Source organism: Botrytis byssoidea (genome assembly GCF_014898295.1).
Source record: "Botrytis byssoidea strain MUCL 94 chromosome Unknown BBYS_028, whole genome shotgun sequence".
Lineage (NCBI taxonomy): Eukaryota > Fungi > Ascomycota > Leotiomycetes > Helotiales > Sclerotiniaceae > Botrytis > Botrytis byssoidea.
Genome location: NW_024065869.1, coordinates 432,476 through 454,001, shown reverse-complemented (window position 1 = coordinate 454,001; position 21,526 = coordinate 432,476). Strand labels below are relative to the sequence as shown.

Below are 21,526 nucleotides of genomic sequence, written 5' to 3'. Positions count from 1 at the left end.
AGAGTTCTCGATCATTCGTTGCCTGGATCGAGACCTTATGTATGGTTATAACAAGATAGATGTTTAACATGACAGTCTTGGAAAGTTACTACCATTTCAATTTCACCAATGAAGTTTCTTCATTTAGAAATCTCCGTACTCCATCGGGGGCAGTTTAAAGTAAGTAGGCGTGGCAAGGAAACCAACAATTATCAGAGCACGACGCATCCAACAACCATCTAACACGAGCAACAAACATTAACCAAAAATTGCTAGGCAAAACATAACCACCAACATGGGAATACGAAAAATTTGAATTAAGGGTTCTAGAGTTTCAACTTTGCAACTTAGAGATAACCCAACCAAAATATCGATATGAAATTATCCAAGATGCGCTTGGGTGAAATTGGGTGAAGAGAACGCACTGATTGTTTGCATCCATGCGGGCCGTACTGCCGCTCACATGTAACGATGTATTGTTCGTCTACTCGTATCTCTTGTCTCGTCTTTTCCAAAATTTCCCGAGGAAACGGAACCCTCTCTCATTCCCCGACAGTACCATGCCATTTCATGCCCATGTACCTCTGTATTAAGTACTCAATAGTTTCAAAACCACAAGGCATGCCTGTAGGAAAGAACATCGCCCTTGTTACGCATCTGTACTGTACAATGAGTGACATGGGGGGGAGATCATGTTCCTCATGTCATGACATCGATTGTACATTATTCACCTATTGAAATAATGCCCATTAATACGTACATATACATACCTCCGGATATTGCACCGAAGATATATTGACGTTGCAATTGGGTGAAAATGAAGCCATTCATTCGGCTTTGTCTACCCTCCCTCACATGCTTCATTGTCACAGAACAATCGCTACAAGATATTCCGCGACGAAAAGTTTTTTTTCTCCCTCTACTTACCATTACTCAATCATCTTGATCCTAACGGTAACTCAACTTCCCGAGGTTTATCATGGCTTGCTTGCGTGCATATATACCCTTATCATGCAGGTCGCCTTCTACCATTACTCTCTATATTGACTCTCAACCAATTCGATGCTTTCTTGAAATTGAAATATCGCGCACCATTCCGCCTGTCCGTTTGTTTGTTCGGTATCGTGACTGGGTTATAGATTATATGCATAAACATCATGTATGAGTATTGAACATTGCATTTCGCGATGACGAGCAAAACGATAGGGCATGAAGAATTTTTCCAGGATAAGGAACAACTGATATTGATGGTTGGTTGCCAAGAGTAGGGTCAGAGTAGAAAGCAGGAGTATAAATAAAGTATAGTGACATTGATAGACGAGAAAAGCTATTTAGCACATTGAGCTGGGATCATGGGTTCGGGGAAGCTACAGAGTGTCCCCTAGTAACCTTATTCTTTCTATACGCATAACCTTTGGTCTACTGCAGAATGAAGAGTTAGTAGACTTTTTCATCGTCTACTGCGATGTAGGGATTCTTTTCGAGATCCACCAATCGAACTTTACTTATAAATAATATCTATTAGACTTGCATTTCAATACGTACGATTAGCCGGATGTATGTATGTATGGACTCCGTATGTACGTATTCGTTTACTGTACCTGAGCATGAGTACCTAGGTATTCAAATTATCAAGTCGTATTATCTTCATGAAAGATAAAAGACGGAATTAATAAGTGAGATTCATCTCAAAAAGTACTAAATCATTGCTAATCTCTGAAAATACAGTTAAAATCTTACATGCCCCTTCATCAAGTACCGATAATCACACCAATTCCGATTTCAACATACCAATACATGCAAGACCTAACCACGGAACCTCGCAACCCACGCTACCCCATGCTACACATCCTATCTCAGCCCGATTCTCCCATTAATGTTGATCTCCTCTCATCAATTGATTCATCTTACATCAACACATCTATCATATCTCAAATGCTATCGCACACATCCCGGAAAATAAGACCTACCCGCATCCTCACACCCGTACCAAGAGTCAAAGTACCTATCATCATCATGCATGACACAAAGTGCCATGCTACCCATATGATATCTATCACATCTCACACAAGCTAATCATCACCATGAATATGTGAGGAACGGTAGGTAGGAACCCCTCCGGCATTACCCCGCCAAGTTTACACCTAGAAAGAACCGAGTTGGCCCGATGCTACATGAATACATTGTTCCTACCTCATGCCAAAAAATACACTACATGAAAACCCCATGGACTATTGGTCTATCACTTTTCTAAACTCTGATGCTTCTGATAGGTTATCATTATGTATACTACTGAGTCAAACATTACTATGGGTGAATCTCCCGCATGTTTAATCTGATGAAAATCGAGATTAGATTACAGAGTACTAGATTGATTGCTTTCCATGCATACCGGTACCGTATCACATATTTTATACAGATGAGTTTAAGTATATTCCACATGTAGCAAGAATGGTAAGAAGCAACGGAAAAAAGTACCTAAAAGTATGGATTTCGTTTCCTCTACTTCTAAATTTGGATTTACCCCTCTATCTCACACACCTTCATGTATATCCTATATGTTATGAATAGAGTTAATCAGATGCTGATCTCACACACATATCTGTTGATCAACAAGCAGTCAGAGTCAGATCTTAATATTCACCACCTTTCCTCATTTTGGTGTTCAGCCGTTCGTTTTTCTGCTGTACTGTTCAAATCCTGCATCTTCAAACCTTACTAATAGATCGATCCTCAACAGAGTGAACCAACCCCCTCACTTCCCGCTCTCTCCTCAAATTCCCCTCATCAACACTTGTCATCCATCTCAAATCCCTCGATCTCTCTACCAGGAATCCAATCCTACCCTCTCACACCAGCACATCATCACACTACATCACATATCGTCCCTGACCCCTTCTCATCCCAGGATCTCAAGCCTCATCAAGCTCATCGTTTCAAGCCCATTCTAACCGAACCAACTTTTTAACACCATGTCTACCAACACCATCTACTCCATTCTAGATATCCCAAGTCAACATACCAATCAATCAATCCATCAACCAAACAATCACAATAAGAACTTCCAATCCTCCACTCACAAGATAACACATACAAACACAAACACACACACTCTTCTAACCATAACCTCAACCCTTCATTTCCCAACCCTCGCTAATCGGTGTCCCATCTCCAGCCAGCCGCAAAATGCACCTCTCATACTCCCTGCATACATATTCATACATACAGACATACACATCTTCACATACCTTTGATCCGGATTCGTATAACATATACATTATACATCTCCATAGCATAACACCAAATCATCAAATCATCACCATTTCCTTCACATCCTCACCCCAGACACCAGAACCCAGAACCCAGAACCCAGAAGCAAATCCAAGATCTTTAGACATCGAGATATACCTACACAGAGCAGGGATTTCTCTCCCCCATCACCACCTCCGATAATCCCACATACATGAACTTCATCTTCATCTACATATGTCCAAAACTTTCCTTCTTCCCACCCTTATTTGCCTGATCATTGCTCATTGCATTGTACTGCAAGATTTCCATCTCCGTGTGAATATTTATGCATGTATGTGAATATATGAACGTGTATATACCTACGGACTTATTAGTATATTATACAAATAAATAAACATACATACATACGTACATACCCCTCCTTCCCCCACGCCAAACACCCCCCTCAGCACCGCCCGTTTCCACAATATACCACACGACATACCACAGACATACAGATATACAGACGGAAAACAGTATTCCCAAACAACTACTAATTCTCGATCCTTATTTCAAAGACAACTCACCTATAAAAGATTTCATCGCTTTACTCACAATTATTAGTATGAGGAATCTACACATTGCATATCTACATACTACACATTGTAAATTGCACATTACATAAGACAAAAACAAACTCACCACTAGCTAGCCTCCCCATCTGCTTTTGTTGAATTAATAGACTATCAAGCTACCAAGCTACCAAGCTCTGCAATACCTCCCATTCCCATTCCCTTCTCCTCTCAACCATTCCTCCTACCATCTACCTCCTACCCTATCTCCTTCCACTACCTCCTATCACTACCTCCTACCCCCCTTCAGCATTCACCTCTACCCTCCCAACCCAACCCTAACCATCACACACCACAAAACTATCATCATCTCCAATCCATCTTCCCCTCACTTCCCCAATCCACCACAATCCACCACAATCCGCCGCAATCCACCATACATACACACATACACCCCCCGCTAGCTTTTCAACATATTCCCACATCTTTTTTTCCTCCTTCTCCTCCTCCTACTCCTATCATTACACCTTTTCCCCATATCCCCCCTCCCCCTTTCAATTTCGCCCATATCCATTCAAGATATCCCATATATGTATATTATGTTTATCCTCCACTCCATTTCCGCCAGCCACACTCACAACCACAGCCATCTCGCGATGATTTAATCAAAGAATATGCGTGCATGCATACATGATGATACATTGAAACTTTTCAGCAGTTTTGGAAGGAATAATGTTGGATCATCATTACTACATGCATGAATAGATAAGAGAGATGAGTATTAGATTCCAGCATAGACGAAGAGAATGAAATTTTATGTTTCTGTTCATTAATATATGTATTTATGGTGGATGGGTAGGTAGCTAGGAGAGAGTACCTATCCATGATCGTAACTCGTCTATCATCATTACTATGATCTCCCTTAAGCTTCTTCATCAACTCCCGACTCCCATACACTCCATGTGATCTCATGGTATCAATATCGTACCTAGTGTTCACTAGATTGATCGATCAAATCATCCTAACCATCCCTTCTTACCCCTTCCACCCAGTGTATATCTACCTCCCTTTTGCCCACCAAACCTCACGTTGCTCGTGTTAGCCGGGTTCATATATCCGCCCATAGAACCTGCATCCTTGTCTATATCTCCAATTTGATTGACATCATTCATCCTAAAGCCCTCACTCTCTGAGAAAATGGTTTCATATAATGAACCTATAGCTGTAGTCCATTCATGCATTGCCTTGAGACGATCTGCATCACTATTGTCCTCAATCTCAACAGTTCCGTCTTGTTGGTTGATCTTTCCGTTGACCTTCTTATCGACGATCAAAAAACCTAAAATATCTTGGACCTCCAAGACGGGAATTTTGAGAGCTTTGCCAATGAAGTCGAGCTTGAAACGGGTGTAGGGGGCAATCAATTTTACCACGGCTTTGGTCCGCATATTTCGAGTGATCTCGTCAATATTTTCACGGATAAAGGAATCGGACATAAGATCTTTGTTGTTTTTTAAAACCTCTTCATATCTGTGAATATCATCTCTTTGATAGGCATCGACAAGATCGGTCATTGCGGCGATGCGAGGATCATTCTTATATGGTTTGGTTTCCTGGGATTCGAAGGGATTGATATCGGATTTCATCAACATGGTTGTCAAGACAAGATACTTGAGAACCTGGATTCGCTGTAAAGATCCAGCTTCATCGTAATCTTTGAATGATTGAAAAAAATCACTCTGTGCATCCTTCCAGTTTTCCTCAGTCATATGCATCTTCCCACCACATTCTCGAATGATACCCATAATCCTAGGATGTGGGACTGCTGATTTGACCTTCAAAGCTCTTTCATATGAGCGCTTCAATTGCTTGTTATTCTTCGTTTCGGAATGCATCTGAATCTCGAGTGCGTAGATCTCTAAGGAGTAGGTGCCCTTGCTTGGATCATCTGTACCATCTTCCAATTCACATGCCTTGCGAAGCTCTCGTAATTTCTTTGTTGTCGCAGCGTAATCCTTGCGGTCGAGGCAGAGTTTCGCCAGCTTGATACAAGTTTTCAACCACAATCGTTCATTATTGGTACTTTGAAAAGATTGTAGGGTATTTGAATAAAACTCCTCCATGCATTTCCTCGCTGCATCGTCTTCAGTCTTTTTCTCAATAAAGTCGAGGATGTTGTTGATAGATTTTTCCGAGTAGTTTCGCGTTACTGCGGACTTGACATAGGTAAGAAGTTCAAGATAATGTTCAACAGCCTGATGAATTGTTAGAAATAATCATGCGAAACAGACAAAAACCCTACCTTGTCATATAGAGCAAGCTTGAATTCCATCTTTAGAGCTTGTTTCAATCCTTTGAATCCCCAATCGCCTTTCTCTTGCTCGAGAGCTGGAATTCCTAAAAATTCCTCGATCGCACCTTCAGGATCTGTAGATTTCATCTGTTTGGCATTGTAGTATTTGTTCTCAATACCGACATCTTCATCCTCCTCGTCGTCATTCTCTTCATATTCGAAGTCATATCTATGAACGTCAGCTACCCATCAGATCTCTGGTAAGGCTTGACATACTCCTCCTGGTCTGAATCTTGCATGAAATCATCGTCGTCAGACATTTTTGCGATTCTTTTGGTTTAATTGTAAGGCGCGATGTTTGTATACGAGGATCCGTATTGATGAATTATGTTCGTATTTATTCAAAAGAATTTGGAGGTTCCGTAATGACGAGTTTAAATATATCACGGAACGTCAAAGGTTGAGGTACGGTACAGTGATAAGGCTGTGTGTCGTTTGCCTAGAGCTATCCCCGCAGTCTTGTTTGATTGGCTACAAGTCGCTTAGCGTCTATCCTGCCTTTCCGATTTTGAAATGCTTCTTTCCGCCTTGCGATGAACATTAAACATTTGGTTATATTTTATCGTCAAGAATCACTGCAACTTATACATAGCGCAGTTCTTGATTACGAATAATATTATCTTGGATTAGGATTCGTCCCTTCATTCTTCGGTTTCCATATTTGGTATTATTTGTGTGTAAAAACGTTCTGACCTGCGACCACGATTTAATCTTGAATTTGCTTCTACAATAACATCAAACAACTTTCAAAATGGGTGGCGATCTCAATCTGAAGAAGTCATGGCATCCCCATTTGATGAAGAATCAAACGCGGGTATGGGAGGAAGAGAAGAAAGCCCTCGAAGAAAGAAGACGTACAGAACAGAGGATTAAGGAGCTTAAAGAAGAACGGGCGAAGGAAGAGATTCAAAACAAACTCGAAGCCGCCGGATCGAGGAAGCGAGTTGATCGTGTCGATTGGATGTATCAAGGTCCATCAAGTGGGCAAACTGGAACCACTGAAGAGATGGAAGGTTATCTTCTTGGAAAGAGACGCATTGATGGATTAATCAAAGGCACAGAGCACAAGAATCTCGAGAAACAAGCTTCCGAGGCTAGTTTCATGGCTTTACAAAATGCAAATACTCTACGAGACACAGCAGCTAAGGTTCGTGAGGATCCCATGCTTGCGATCAAAAGACAGGAGCAGGCTGCATATGAGGCTATGATGAATGATCCAATCAAACGACGCAAGCTACTTGAATTGGCTGGCCAGGACACCAAGGAAGTTAAGCCGAAGAAGGAAAGAAAACATCGACACCATCATCGACATCATGATGACGACGATGAAGAGCGAAGACGAAAGCGTAGGAAAGATGAAAATAGGGATAGTCGGGAAGATGATCGCAGTCGCAAGCGTCGCAGAAGTGGTGATAATTACGATGATGACAGAGATCGCAGAAGTCGTAAACATGAATATCGACGACGTTCGGATTCATATTCAAGATCTCGCTCCCCTATCGAAAGACGTGATAGTTTTGGCAGATCACGAAAACCAAGATCAGTATCACCGGATAATAGAGAAAGAGGACGGTCAGCAAGAGAAAGAGACTACGACCGCCGAAGACCCGTGTCACCAAATGAACGTCAAAATAGCAGACCAGAGAGAGATCAAGACAAAAGACAGAGAAGGAGAAATAATTCATCTCCAGATTCCCGATCCCCCACGCCAGAACGGCGAAGGTCCCCGGACAGGAGAAAATCTTACCCAGCAGATAGAGATGATAGAAGGAATGGTTACGACCGAAGGGATAACGGAAACAGATACGAAAATCAACGTAATGGAAATGGGTACGGCAGACGCGATGATAGAAGACCTCACGGTGGACAGCAGCCGGATGGACCTTCGGAAGAAGAGAAGGAGGCTGAGCGACAAAAGAAATTGGCCGCTATGCAGCAAGATGCATCAAGTCTGGAAACTGATCGTGAGAAGCGACTAAAGGCATTGGAGGAACAGGAGAAGGCTGCCCATGAAGCTGAGGATAGAGCACGAACAAACACATCAAAGTACTCGGATAAAGGCGATTTCATCAATGGTCTCAATCGAACCGCTGGAAATATGAATCTCGGTGATCGAATCGGGCGTCGTGCAGGACAAGGATTTATCAAGGAAGAGGAATGATTTTGTTTTTTTGTTATTCTGTTTATGTGGAAGATAATGGAGGTGTGTTATTGCTCGAATACCCTTAAGTATGGCAAATTGCATGGGGGTTTTCATTGTCATGGGAACTTGATGACTCGGTGTTGTTATTATGCTTTTCACATTGCGCAAGATTGCAGATTAGAAAAGCAATTGTAATCTAAGCTTCCAATTTGGAAAGTCGAAATGCTCTCCACCTCGAGCCCACTCGTAATGTTGATTGATCCACTCTGAACAAGGCAAGACTCATTTATGGACCCGCGGCTCTACAGAGTGTACAGCAGCAATCTCCTCCTATTCAAGGATTGCCCCCCTCCCCCCCATGTGACGATCATCCGCTTGGTTCCATCAAAAATTTTCTCTTCTATTTTTCATTGTCCATTGAGGTTTTTGAGGCACACAAAATGTCAAAATAAATTCCCGGAAATCAGCCACAGTGGGTAATTTGTTATTCATGTATATATAAGTTATATAACTATATATATAAATGTACTATATTATAAAGAATTTAGAGAAATGTAAGAAAGTGGCTAATGATAGAGACTGTAAATGATAGACTGCAGAACAGACAGTATTAATATATACCGTATCGTATCTAGACACGTTATTGAGATTGAAATAAGAAATAGATTCATCGTGTATTGATATATACCCTCCTTCTCTCATGACTCCAGATTCTTCATCTTTCCCCCACGATATGACATATCTACCTAGAACATTCTCCAGCTACGTACGGAGTGATACCTATATCGGGCATGCGAAGTATTGCTTTTTCTGGCTGCATTAGTTTTTTGTTCCCCCCCTCCCCCGATGCCAAAATTCTCACTCCGGAGATACGGTAATTGTTCGCATCGTGCTTCAATACTACTAGGTAGGTATTAGGTGTATGCAGGTATGCAGGTAGGTGTCTGGAGAGTTTCTTCGCATCGATCGCAAAAGAAAGGAAAAGGTGATAAGGTCAAAAGAAAACATGGAGAAAGTGCATAGTGTCATCTGATGTGATTTTGTTACTTCATTACTTCATTTACTATATTAAAGCTTTGGGGAGACTTGGTCATATTTCTTCTTCACGGATTTGGGGATATAGATGGGTATTGCCTAGGTATCTAGATTGTTGATAAGGGATATATATATATTCAGTAACACGGCTCGTTCTAATATATCAATTATTCCAAGCAAGCATTGGTCCAGCTCACCACATACATACCAGATACCTTGATAGTAGATATCAAATATTATATACGGAATAGACTCGCACAGAGATTCCTTGCCTGGGTAGATAGATAGTTATTGGGAATCTTCAAATATCCTTTGATTCACTATCATTCCAAGGTTATTACTACCATATATATATATATACATCATTGATATATTGATGAATTGATTGCTATCCAATTATACACACTTCATCAAGCTTAACAAGTCGGATAACTTATTCAATAATAAAAATAACCTACTTACTTACTACTACCTACCTACCCACCCACCCTAGTCATTCTTTGGCCTGGCCCCTTTAAGGCTCAATCCTCGGTCTATCCATTCATCCATCCACATCCACATCCACATCCACATCCATTCCATCCCATCCCATCCCATACCATCCAGTTACTTTTCAATCCTGGAATTATCATTTTCATCCTTCATCCTTCATCCTTCTGCCATCATTCCGTCACAATTCTAACATCCGATTGTCACTTTCTACCACCACCTACGAAATATACTACGAGAGAGATATTCCTTCGCATTACATATCGACATCCTTACCTACCAAATCCTACATCATATCATATTCAATATGCCGTGCGGACTCGGAGGCTCGAAAACTACCCAGAGGAAATTGGTCTTATTGTATGTTGTATTTTACATTTACTTGTCTGCATTGAGGATTTCCCTACCATGAAATTATGTACAAGTGATTCTATCATATGGATCAAATTATGCGACGAAAGTACAGTCGGGGTTGAGTCGCATTGGAGGCGCAGTGGTGGAAATGATATATTCAATTTTGATACTGCGATTACGACTTCAATTGATCTACTGTTGAAGATTGGATTCCGGAAAGAAGGATAAGATTGCTAACCCTATTTTGTTATTATAGAGGGGATGGTGCTTGTGGAAAAACGAGTTTACTAAACGTTTTTACAAGAGGGTACGTTTTGGATTCTTATGACGTTATCTTGAGGTTGTGATTACAGAGGAACTGATGATGGAATTTTAGATATTTCCCAACGGTATACGAACCTACAGTTTTTGAGAACTACGTTCATGGTAAGTGCCTCATTTTTCAATTTCTTCAATCAATTCATGACTACGCCATCATTTCCGCGGAATACCGACTCACGTTCCTGCGTCATCTAGATATCTTCGTCGATGGTACACATATCGAACTTTCTCTATGGGATACAGCCGGCCAAGAAGAATTCGATCGATTGCGCTCGCTTTCCTACGATGATACGCACGCAATAATGCTTTGTTTCTCCGTCGACTCGAAAGATTCCCTCGAAAATGTCGAGTCCAAATGGGTAGGCGAAATCGCTGAGAATTGTCAAGGTGTCAAGCTCGTTTTAGTTGCATTGAAATGTGATTTGAGGGAACAAGGTGCAGACGATGAAGCGGCAGAGGGAACAGAAGGTGCAGAACCAAGGGAAAAGAAACCAATGATTGACTACAATCAAGGCTTGGAGGTGGCGAGGAGAATCAATGCGCTCAGATATTTGGAATGTTCGGCGATGAGGAATAGAGGAGTTAACGAGGCGTTTACGGAGGCGGCTAGAGTCGCACTGAGTGTCAATCCAAATGGGGGTGATGGGGATGGAAAGTGTGATGTCATGTAAAAGGTGTATAAAGTTTGAGGTGACCTCGATTTTGGAAAGAGGATGCGACTTACTCTTCATTTCTTGTTCTGGGTTTTGGGAAGGTTGGCGTTGGAGGTTTAAGCGTGCTTAGGTGGTACATAATTTTACTGGAAGTAGAAGGGAACTCTCAAAGTGCTCTTCTGAAAGATTCCTTCGAGTCCAATTTCGGGATAGGTTTACAGCGGGAAGCTGCAATAGGTGCATAACCTACCTTTTCTTTCTTCCCATTACAATCCTTAGGGAGAAAAATGGAAGAGGCCTCTTCAATTCATGAACATATAACTTCAATACCGACTTTTTGACTTTTATCCCTTCTTCGTCTTTTTTTCGTCTTCTCTTTTCCTTCGCTTCTTCATTCAAAAATCCTGGGCGCTGAAGTAGAGAAAAGTACTGTTATGATGAGGGGATGGGGAGATGGGGGAACCAATATATGGGGATTAGTGTGGAGGTTGAAGAAGTTTTGTGTGTAGAGGGATTGTTTGGGGGGGAGGGAGGGGAGGGAGGGCAGGGAGCTATGAGGGTAAGGGAAGGGATACTAGGTAGATGATGGATTTTAGGGGAATAGATCGGGAATGGGTGGTTGGGTGGAGGATGGGTTGTGGGTCGATTAGTGGATGAGCAGGATAGGATAGGATAGAGTAGAATAGGGTAGGGTGGGACAGAGACAATGAGGTAAATAGAATAGGATATCTATTTATTGATAAAAGTTAAGATTAGAATTTTAACAGATAGAATAGAAGAATTAGAGTACCTATTTAGTAGATAGATATTGTAGATGTGTAAATAGTAAATGCGGGATTGATTGGATTGAATTGGATTGATGTTTTGTATGTATGTATGTATGTATGTATGTATGTATGATTTTTATCCTTTTTATATAAAGGAGTAAAGGAAAAGAATAACTCGAGCTTGAATTCTAGAGAAACTTTTTTTTTTGGGTTGGAAAATGAGATGAGATGAAATGAGATGAAATGAAATGGGTTTGTGAGGCGAGGAAAGGAAGAGGAGAGAAGAGGTGAGGCAAGGAGAGGACTAGATATCCATATACCTACCTATCTACTAGTATATGTCAAATATTTATGTATTTGCTATTTATCATTTATTTATTTTTTAAAGTTGTTTGTTTGTTTAATATTTTTATATTCATTATATATATATATTATTTTGGTTCATCTATTTGTTTACCTCTGCGTTTATCTATTTATTATGTGTATATTATGTGTATATTATGTGTATATTATGTGTATATTATGTGTATATTATGTGTATAGGAAAGGAGATGAGTAGGTGGATGAGTGAGTAGGTGAGTGAATGAGTAGATGAGTGGATGAGTGAGTGAGTGAGTGAATAGGTGGATGAGTAGGTGAGTAGTGAGTAGGTGAGTGAGTGAATGGGAGAGTGGATGAGTAGATGAGTGTATGGATAACTAGATGGATAACTAGATGGATAACTAGATGAACAAGTAACAAGTAGAAATAAAAGGGAGTAGATAAATAACAAGAAAACCGTGGTGTAGTTATCCACGGTAGATAGATATATGTGTTATTCGATTCAGACAGTAGATAGGTAGTAAGTAGCTGGAGGTTTGGGGTTGTTGATGTAACGATATCAAGTTTTATATAGCGCGTAAAACAAATCGAATGAATAGACGGATGGATGGATGCGTGAGTAGATGAATGAAGTGGTTAATGTGATATGTAGGAGATAGTAAATATTATATAATGGATTATACTTCCTATCAAAGGACCAAAGAATCAGAAAAACTCAACGCTATACATGTGAAACATAAACCCCCAACACCTTTACTTTTCCATCAACGCCTGATATTCATAATATAAGTTGACCCCAATTGAAAAAGCAAAAACTTATCCCTCTTTCCCAAAATCCCCTTTCAACCCCATCTCTACGTCCCTTTTGAAAATCCACCATCCCTTTTCCGCCTTTCCCTTTGCATTCTTCGCAATTTGCTTTCTCCTTTTTCTCGGATAATTAACCGGACTCTCGCCTCCTACGAAAATAGCCACATCATAAAATAGACCTCCAATTAACGCACCCGTGATTGTTGCGCCCCAAGCTCCATAAATCCACCATGCATTCGAGACGGTAAAAACTTCACTGCCGTAACCTACTGCTGCAGTGGCGAGGCGTGGGCCGAAATCTCGGGCCGGGTTGAGACATGCACCAGTAGTGTAGCCGAAAGCCATAGTGAGTACAGTGACGACAAGACCGACGATGAGCGCGTGCATACCTGCTCCTGGGGGTGCGTTGGAGTCGTCTCCAAGGGCGAGGACGGTGCAGGCAAGGATGGCCGTGGCGACAAATTCGTTAAAGAAACTAGCAGAAGGACTAGCGAAGGCTTGAGGCTGTGTGTAGAAAGATGTCCCTGTGCCTCCGGCTAGTAGGTTGACTACTTGGCCATTACCGAGTGTGCCACCAGTAGCATTGTATGTGGCAATTGCATCTTTGTAGATGCCGTATGCGATGAGTCCGGCAAGAAAACCGCCGAGGATTTGGGCGAGGATATAGATAAATGCTTTTCGTATAGGGAAGCCTCTAGATATACATAACATAAGGGATATGGCGGGATTAAGATGAGCACCGGAAATTCCACCTGCGATGTAAATACCTATTGTGATGCCTAACCCCCAAGCCCAATTTGTGGATTGATAATTGCCTGAAGTGTCTGCCGATGTTTGAACAGCAAGATTGGTGGCTATACCAATGAGGACTGCTATCATGGTCTATGGCCCCGTTAGATGTGTCAAATCAATCAATTGTGGGATCACCACTGGTAGATAAATGACTTACTGCTAAGCACTCGGCTAATGGCTCACGAAATCTTTCACGAATTGCTGCCAAAGCATTGTGGTTGTCTCTTTCCTCTTGCATATACTGCTCCGCTTCTTCACTACTTAAAGACCATTCATCGTCGTCTACCTTATCTCCCCTCTCCAAATCAAGCTCATCGTCGTTCTCGTCGTTTGCAAAGTCTGCACTTTGTGTCGTAGAATGATGAGTTAGCGTTGATCCTGAGGGATGTTCCTCAACATCAGAAAGTCGAGTCGTGTTCTGTCGGCCCAGGTCCCCTTCCCCATCATCCTGAGGAGATCTCCACTCGTCCATAGGGTTGTCTCTCTCGGCTAACGGAGTGCCATTGTGATCCAATATCAAGTTCTCGGAATCCTGCCTATTAGATCTGTAGCTTTGTCTCCGTCCCCGCTCTTGTTGTTGATGACCATAACCTCGATCCTCCTCATTTCTGCCAAGTCGATTCGATTTCTTTTTTGCCTGCCCTTTCCTCTGATCGTCAATCATTCCAAGTTGCGGTATAGCCTCAGAACTTCCTGGCTCTGCATTTTCTGCCTCCTTATTCTCGACCGCGCCCTGTCTTCCTCGTCTCATCCCTGGCCTGACCACTCGCGGCAGAGGTTTCGCCAATCCCCATACCGGCTGATCCTTTGGTTTTTGGTAATTTGGATTAAAATCATAGTATTCTCTGTCGACATAATGAGGTTCGCGTTGAACCCCTCCATTATTACCAGCTAGTGAGTATTGTGGTCGATCTTCGAGTGGTGTATTATTTGTTGGTTGGCGTACTCCTTGGGGCCGTAAACTTGGCATATGTGATCTTTTGGAGCCGTGGGGTTGCCCATTTGGACGAACGTTCCTCGCGGACCTCGTGGTTCTCGTAGTTCTTTGTGTATTAACGCTGCCGTCTCTGACCGACGGCGCTGGAGTGTTTTGTCCAGTCTCTCGCCCCTCATCTTGATGATCTGCCATGAGAACGCCGATTGTGTTTGATGTTGCCTTTCTTCACTCACTTACACACGATATCAAAAGGCAACAAGATACAGAACAAATCTCTGCGAATGAATGAAATACACTTACAAGAGGTCTCCCACTTACCCTGAGCATTGTGGCCTCATATAGCATGATGTGGACGGCGACTCCTAATTGAAAAGTCGTCATAATTTCATCGACGGAGGGGAATTTTGTGGGTAGGATCGATATCTAACAATGGCAAAGTAGAAAAGTTAAACGTTGAAGCCATGTTTTGATTCAGTATGTGGATCATGCGGAGCTATTGGTCCTTAGTGGGAAAAGGTTTTTTGTGGTCCTGATGGTTTGTAGCATTGTACCGGTACCAGATACCTATGTAAAGTAGTTCCTGTCGGCTGCTGTCGGTTCCTCTAAAGAATTCGGAATTAACTTTCATACATATGGGAAAAGGCGAGATCGACAAGTTAGAGATCCGTGACAGACATTGAGTAGGGATGAGGAGGAAATCATCAGAAGCTTGTTTTTGCTTTTTACTTTAAGTTATTCTGTGTGGTACAATTCTTCATAAATTTGATTACACGTGACTTCGGTCCGATTTCATCAACTTGACGGAATTTTCTCTCCATGAATCAAGTGAGTTGAGTCCACACGCTGGCCGTGATTCGTGGAGGAGAAGTAGAATCTCCTTGGTCTCTTCATTTTTCTTATTGCAAAATTATAGAATACACGCAAACAGACACCTTGACTCTCCATCGCTTCTCATACCAAAACCATTACTCATCAAACGCCCCATGTGTTCTTATTCAAGAGTTTATGACATATAAGGATAACCTATTTCTTCTTTGGACATGATCGACCCTTCAACTAAGACACTTCCGTTCGTTTCTTCTTCTTTGCTCCTCTTTTGAGGATTTGATCTCGCCTTGCGGAGTATAATCTCCACAAGCCTCGTTAAATGACACTGAGAGTGGGCTCCAGGTGCCGTGATGATATACCCATTAAAGTATCCCGATCGGACTTTAAACTCCTGCGTTTGTTGGAAAAGGATGCATTTCCGCGTTCAATGCCTATTTCATTACACCGGACATGAAACTACAAGGTTATCTGAAGTAACAATGTATCGGGGGGACCATCAATCACAGACTTGAGCGCACCAGATCTTGATTTCTTATGTCGTGCACATTGGCGAGTGTGAATATTTCACCTCCCACAAGTTTCTCGACAGATTAAGTGGACTTGGAATAGAACAGGCACACCAGCCTTAAACTTGAACATCTATCGAAATGGCAAGAAGTACCGACTTTGTGGAGAATTTCATCTTGTCTGTAACAACGATGCTTTGTTGATCAAGACACCAAAAGATTGAATATGAAGGAAAGATAGAGCTTTAGAGCTTATTCTCAAACAGTGCGAGTACATCGGAGAGGTTCGAGTTAAACTTGGAACTCTCGTACCACTACTTTCAAATTCTCTGTATAGCAAGCATGAAATGGGAATTCAAGGGATTCGCTGCAGACAACCACGTTCTCCCGGAGTTATGCAGCATCGACTATTAGAATACGCATGGATAGGGTAAAATTTATAGCAAGATATTGAACTCCTTGGCCGACGGCCAGTCCCTTTGTTACCCACAGTTTATTCCTCCCAAAATAATCATCTTTTACGTCATCATCGGAAACCCTTGAAAGCTCGACACCGAATTGTTCCAGTTCTTAGAGTTTGTGATCCACCCGATGATCTCAAGCAATTTGCTCACATAGCCGTTGATTTCAGTGCTATCTAATTGCGTGTCGTCCCAGGATACCACACAGCAGAAGCGTTCCGCATTTACCATACCACAGTTCCAGAAGAAGCCACTATGGATTTTGGGTTAGTGACATTTTTGAAAATTTCGAAGATCAAGATTTCTCACCAGTCAGGCCAGTCCATCCTTCCCAAAGGTTTCAGAGTCGAATAATCGCCAACACTAGAATCAAGATACTTCAAGCTTAAATCCCAATTGAATACTTGTCTCATCGCAGCCTCTTTCGCAATAGGCCCCTCGTCTTCGCCTAGCCCACGCAGGATTTTGAACCATGGTGCATGAGTGTGCGAACTCAGTGCTTTATCATCTTCGCCCATTCTTCTTAGAAGTTCACCACAAGTTTCTTTTGGCTTGATCTCTATCATGTTCATGTTCCAAGTCAAAGTGGGACCATCAATGCTCATGGCAGGAGGCAGGCGATCTGCAATCCACTCTGGAAGGAATGGCCAATTACGACCTGCGTCGAAGTTCTTGAAGATAGCATATGGCTTTCCCGTTTGTATGATATTGAAAATGGAGATAGCAGTTTTGACGATGACTGGTGCCTGGATAAAGTGCTGCGTCCGAAGCCGCTCAATATCGGGGAAATCCTGCATTCGCGCAAGTCTTGGTCTTGGCTGCGGATTTATGTTAAGCTTCCTTCTTTTGGTATTACGAGTGATGAAATCTTTCGATCTCCTGTCATTCCCAACCATCCAACCAGGAGCTCGTTTGGGTGGCCATAGAGCCTCGGTAAATCTTGAAATACCTCGAAGCCTTCTAACATGAAAGTTGACATCTGAGAGAGCGAGTGAGCTATCTTGGTATTGTTGATACATATCAGCGAAAAATCTAAAGGGCGTGCCAGGGGTCGCTGTTGCTTTTGGATTTTGTATGAACATATCGAGATCGCTATACCATCCATATGCGAACAATGCATCAAAGACAGAGTGATTCAAAGTCAAGATCAACGCTGATGTATCTTCGCCTTCAATATCTGCAATTATAGCTTGGAACATTCGATCGTCAAAGTTTTGGTCGGAATCATCAATTAGATATTCTTGAATTTCTAACTCGTGAGCGAGATTCCTCTGCGAGATCAGCATGTCGTACGCAGCTTGAGATGGACGGAGGACCGCGTGAACAGCTGGCGCACCCGAAACCTCGACCAAAATTGTACGCAACACCGGTCTGGTCAAAAGAGACTTTTCTAATGCTGCACGGACCTGGCTAGAACTGTTATCCTTGATTTCGAACGCTATTCTGTGGCGATATGATTGTGGTCTTTGTCCTTTTGCGAACCCCTAAAATGTGTCTTTGATTGCCAAAACATCTTCTATGTCATTCTCCCATGTTAGACCGAACTTTTGCAGAGCTGCGTTAGTTGTCTCGATCAAAGTATGATGATGCTGGCGCATGCTTCCCCCCTGAGAATGTGGTACTTTCCGACCGGATTGATGAGATGCATTCGGATTGCTTTGGCCCTCAATATAGCTTAAGTTATCTGAAAGGAAAGTAGATGAGTCTGCATGATAGCTCCGTTCCATAAGAAGCTTTGTCTGCTGCTCAATGGTATTGTTTTTCTCTAAATCTGGCAAGTACAATCTTTGACCAAGTCTGGTCCACAAGATCTTACAAAACCTCAATCTTGTAATGCTATCAGCAAAATTTGTTACATCGTCTTCCACCGAAATTTGATCTGGGGTTGCGTTCGTAAGCTCTGCCCAGATCCCCCGCAATTGAGCAATTAATTTTTCGCTGGGGTTTGTTGTTTTCACTTCTGAGATTGTGGCGAAATGCTTATTGACGATGTCTTTCAATTCCACCTTCCGAATCTTTCCTGTCGCAGTCATTGGAAAGGCTTTTAGATGAAGGTCATCTAATGTTATGATAGAATGGAGTGCATATGCCTGACCCAAAGTTTCTACTATAGCTTTGGTCATATGCGCCTTAGTGATTTCCCTCGAACAAGACTGTAAGACTGCGACGGGAACCTCACCGGCTATGGAATCCACGAGACCAATTGCTTGAGCCTGTAATTTTCACGGTCAGCTTAAAAATTGGTTTCATGGGCTGGTACTTACGGTTATGCCAAGGTCCCGAAGGCAATATTCTATTTTCGACGGGACCAAGTTCTCACCTCCACGAATGATGATGTCTTTATATCGTCCACTGATGTAGAGGACATCATCTGCATCTATCATAGCTTGATCGCCGGTGATAAACCACTTCCCAACGTCATCCGTGTAAAATGACTCTGAATCTATACCATTCAAATATCCATCGATGACCGAAGTACCGCCAATGTGGAGTTCTCCAGCTTCGTCTTTATTCAGAGGCACATTAGATTTCGGGGAACATATTTTCAGTCTAGCACCTGGTAAAACTTTTCCCACTCCGAGATGATAGCCGTTCTTAAGCATTGGATCATCGCGCCTCCAGCTTACCATAGGGGAGCCCTCTGTCATACCGAAGCCTTGAATAACTGCCTCGCTACCAAGATGCTCTTTGCAGAACCTAACATCTTCATCTTTTATTAATGTGCCTCCCATGGTTACGTACGATAGAGACAGGGAATCCTTGCCAGGAAACTCTGGATGTGTGACAAGTGCTTTCGCTAAAAGAGGAACCGCTCCAACATGTGTAATATTCTCTTGTTGAAGCGCTCGTAAGGAGGCAGTCACGTCGAACTTTTCGGTAGCAAATACTGCAGAGCTTCCATCCCTCCAACCTCGTATAGCTTGGCCTATTGCAAAGATATGCCACACGGGCGTGTGAATGAGCCATTTGTTCTGACAGCCGTTTTTCCGGGCAACAGGATCATAGTCGAATGTTGCGGACCAGATGTTTGATGCAGTGTGAGGACATCCTTTTGGGATTGAAGTTGTCCCACTCGTAAAGAGAATCATTGCAAGCTCCTGACTCGGTTCCTTACCATCATCATTCAAAGGGGTAAATGAAATGTTTTCAATCGGCAAGTTGCCCATTAGTCCAGGCAGTGAATGCCAATTCATTCTCCCTTCGGAAACTTTCGAAAGTGATATCCGAACTTTGACGTTTCCGAAACTTTCAAGTATCGGGAACATGTCTGGATCTAAAACAACTAAGACTTGAGGAGGAGCTAGGCTCAGATAATTCATAACATCTTTATCGGAACTTCTTGGATCCAACGGTACAAATGGCATTTTGAGCCTCGCGGCAGCCCACAAAAATAAGACCCATTCTGCGGAATTCCAGACAAAAACTACAAGATTGTCACCCTTAATACAGCCACGTTGTTGCAAACAAGTTGCCAATGACTCGGCCTTCTCCCGAAGCTGGCCAAAGGTCCATCTCAGTGATGCTGAGCATGGCTTAGGCGTGACCATCCCGACCCCATTTTCATTGGTAATTGGTGTTATATGCTCCGGGTCTGTTTGTCCGATTTCGAGTCTTGAGCTAAGGTGGTCTGGAGGCTGCCAAAGCGAACAAAGAGCTTCTTCATTCAAATGTTTATCTGCAGCCGCAGCAAACATGTCCCATAGGCTTTGATTTAGGCCGGGTATCTCAGGACCCAGACACTCTGCCTTGAGTTGTCCGACTGGAAACTCATCGGAAATTGTTGAAATATCCATACTCTATCAGAGTTGGTATTAAATGTGGATCAAAATCCCAAAAGGTATGAAGCAAACCGTTCAAGTATTGTCGATGTCTTTACAGTCAATGCAGGGGTTTTGAACAGTTCCGTTGCTCCAGAAATAAATCAACGGTTACAGAAAGACAACCCAACTACTGGCCTCAAGCCTTGCATAATGAGTCAACCCAGATGCATATGAGTTTAGGTACATATGTCAAACGCAACAAAACAACCTTTCGTTGTACATCTTACTACTAGGTATCAACCTTCCTTGCACATGATGAGAATAGCAGATGACACGAAATCAAAATTGCTCGATTAGCATCGTCAAGGGAGACAAATTTTTACCTTTCTTGGAATGTCTGACCACATATTTCAGAGCATGTAACTTATAATGGTGCTTATGTTGACGGATGGCACAAGGCGGTGTCGGGCACCTCGCTTAAAATTGCTGACAGTGGGCCCCGAGTCTCCTGAGAAATGAATATCTGACCAGGCACTTTGTTCTCCGACAAAATGTTGCTAAACACATTGTCAGAAGTAAGAATTACAGCCGCAGGCTTTTTTACGATCTTAGAGAAAGCAGTTGTCGGAGTTCGTGAACATGCAATTGGCGACGCAAATAAACTTTTAAAAGTATTGGTTCTTTCTAGTCGTTTGACCAAGTCAATATTTTTCTCATTGGAAACTTAATCCGGAGAGTCTCAGCTGACTCATACGGTTCGGGATGGGAGTGGCCCACAAACTTACATCTCACTCCTGACAGTGCCTTCGTCGTCTGTACTTACGTACACTGATATCTTTGACTAGTTGAGACCAGCGTCGCAATATTGACTCTATGGTCAACTCAATCAGTATTGGTTGATACAAATGGCGAGTTCGTAGAGTCTTACGTTCAAAATCAACCATATCATCTTAGCTTATTTCCACTTAATGATTGTAAGGTTACATCGATCTTTTTGATTTATTCCTTGAATCTTTGAATCTTGGCATGTTAATGGTCAAGTGGGAGTATATCAGCATACTCGAAGTATTGATTTGAAAGCTTGCATAGAAAAACCACGTTAGTGTGATCCTATTTAAGAGCGTACTTGGATGAACCAGCTGTATATATCACTATCTACTTAAAGCACCCCTGACTGCTGTTATCCTCACCATGCTTCCTGTTGTTCTGTTCT

The 21,526-nt window shown here is 42.3% G+C and overlaps 6 protein-coding genes across 6 annotated transcripts; 2 read left to right on the top strand and 4 right to left on the bottom strand.

The window, feature by feature from the left end:
• Positions 1 to 438: 438 nt before the first annotated feature.
• On the bottom strand, positions 439 to 843 carry EAE97_010568 (uncharacterized protein; the record flags this gene model as incomplete). Its single annotated transcript, XM_038881083.1, has 2 exons — positions 439 to 563; positions 750 to 843. 2 exons carry the CDS (start codon positions 841 to 843, stop codon positions 439 to 441), a joined length of 219 nt encoding a protein of 72 aa, XP_038728201.1.
• Positions 844 to 4,530: 3,687 nt separating this feature from the next.
• EAE97_010567 (uncharacterized protein) lies at positions 4,531 to 6,517 on the bottom strand. Its single transcript, XM_038881082.1, has 3 exons — positions 6,352 to 6,517; positions 6,085 to 6,304; positions 4,531 to 6,037 (listed from the first exon to the last, which is right to left on the bottom strand). The coding sequence occupies exons 1-3, from the start codon at positions 6,393 to 6,395 to the stop codon at positions 4,799 to 4,801; spliced, it is 1,503 nt and encodes a 500-aa protein (XP_038728200.1). The 5' UTR covers positions 6,396 to 6,517; the 3' UTR covers positions 4,531 to 4,798.
• Positions 6,518 to 6,886: 369 nt separating this feature from the next.
• On the top strand, positions 6,887 to 8,296 carry EAE97_010566 (uncharacterized protein; the record flags this gene model as incomplete). The annotated part of the gene is made up of 1 exon (XM_038881081.1): positions 6,887 to 8,296. One exon carries the CDS (start codon positions 6,887 to 6,889, stop codon positions 8,294 to 8,296), a length of 1,410 nt encoding a protein of 469 aa, XP_038728199.1.
• Positions 8,297 to 9,834: 1,538 nt separating this feature from the next.
• EAE97_010565 (uncharacterized protein) lies at positions 9,835 to 11,278 on the top strand. The gene is made up of 4 exons (XM_038881080.1): positions 9,835 to 10,162; positions 10,413 to 10,463; positions 10,533 to 10,582; positions 10,673 to 11,278. Exons 1-4 carry the CDS (start codon positions 10,110 to 10,112, stop codon positions 11,146 to 11,148), a joined length of 630 nt encoding a protein of 209 aa, XP_038728198.1. The 5' UTR covers positions 9,835 to 10,109; the 3' UTR covers positions 11,149 to 11,278.
• Positions 11,279 to 12,842: 1,564 nt separating this feature from the next.
• On the bottom strand, positions 12,843 to 15,452 carry EAE97_010564 (uncharacterized protein). The gene is made up of 2 exons (XM_038881079.1): positions 13,978 to 15,452; positions 12,843 to 13,910 (listed from the first exon to the last, which is right to left on the bottom strand). The coding sequence occupies exons 1-2, from the start codon at positions 14,947 to 14,949 to the stop codon at positions 13,035 to 13,037; spliced, it is 1,848 nt and encodes a 615-aa protein (XP_038728197.1). The 5' UTR covers positions 14,950 to 15,452; the 3' UTR covers positions 12,843 to 13,034.
• Positions 15,453 to 15,629: 177 nt separating this feature from the next.
• On the bottom strand, positions 15,630 to 20,758 carry EAE97_010563 (uncharacterized protein). Its single transcript, XM_038881078.1, has 4 exons — positions 18,817 to 20,758; positions 18,064 to 18,765; positions 16,862 to 18,036; positions 15,630 to 16,805 (listed from the first exon to the last, which is right to left on the bottom strand). The coding sequence occupies exons 1-4, from the start codon at positions 20,344 to 20,346 to the stop codon at positions 16,610 to 16,612; spliced, it is 3,603 nt and encodes a 1,200-aa protein (XP_038728196.1). The 5' UTR covers positions 20,347 to 20,758; the 3' UTR covers positions 15,630 to 16,609.
• Positions 20,759 to 21,526: the final 768 nt, after the last annotated feature.

What these genes read in the sequence shown, in the direction of transcription:
- EAE97_010567 (XM_038881082.1), bottom strand. Translation starts at nt 6,395, where the DNA reads ATGTCTGACGACGATGATTTCATGCAAGATTCAGACCAGGAGGA. An exon ending in CAAGATTCAGACCAGGAGGA is followed by an intron (nt 6,305 to 6,351) that starts GTATGTCAAGCC and finishes TGACGTTCATAG; the next exon opens with ATATGACTTCGAATATGAAG. An exon ending in AGCTTGCTCTATATGACAAG is followed by an intron (nt 6,038 to 6,084) that starts GTAGGGTTTTTG and finishes ACAATTCATCAG; the next exon opens with GCTGTTGAACATTATCTTGA.
- EAE97_010565 (XM_038881080.1), top strand. Translation starts at nt 10,110, where the DNA reads ATGCCGTGCGGACTCGGAGGCTCGAAAACTACCCAGAGGAAATTGGTC. An exon ending in CTAAACGTTTTTACAAGAGG is followed by an intron (nt 10,464 to 10,532) that starts GTACGTTTTGGA and finishes ATGGAATTTTAG; the next exon opens with ATATTTCCCAACGGTATACG. An exon ending in TTTTGAGAACTACGTTCATG is followed by an intron (nt 10,583 to 10,672) that starts GTAAGTGCCTCA and finishes TGCGTCATCTAG; the next exon opens with ATATCTTCGTCGATGGTACA.
- EAE97_010564 (XM_038881079.1), bottom strand. Translation starts at nt 14,949, where the DNA reads ATGGCAGATCATCAAGATGAGGGGCGAGAGACTGGACAAAACACTCCA. An exon ending in CATTAGCCGAGTGCTTAGCA is followed by an intron (nt 13,911 to 13,977) that starts GTAAGTCATTTA and finishes ACGGGGCCATAG; the next exon opens with ACCATGATAGCAGTCCTCAT.
- EAE97_010563 (XM_038881078.1), bottom strand. Translation starts at nt 20,346, where the DNA reads ATGGATATTTCAACAATTTCCGATGAGTTTCCAGTCGGACAACTCAAG. An exon ending in GGGAGAATGACATAGAAGAT is followed by an intron (nt 18,037 to 18,063) that starts GTTTTGGCAATC and finishes GACACATTTTAG; the next exon opens with GGGTTCGCAAAAGGACAAAG. An exon ending in AGGATGGACTGGCCTGACTG is followed by an intron (nt 16,806 to 16,861) that starts GTGAGAAATCTT and finishes CAAAATCCATAG; the next exon opens with TGGCTTCTTCTGGAACTGTG.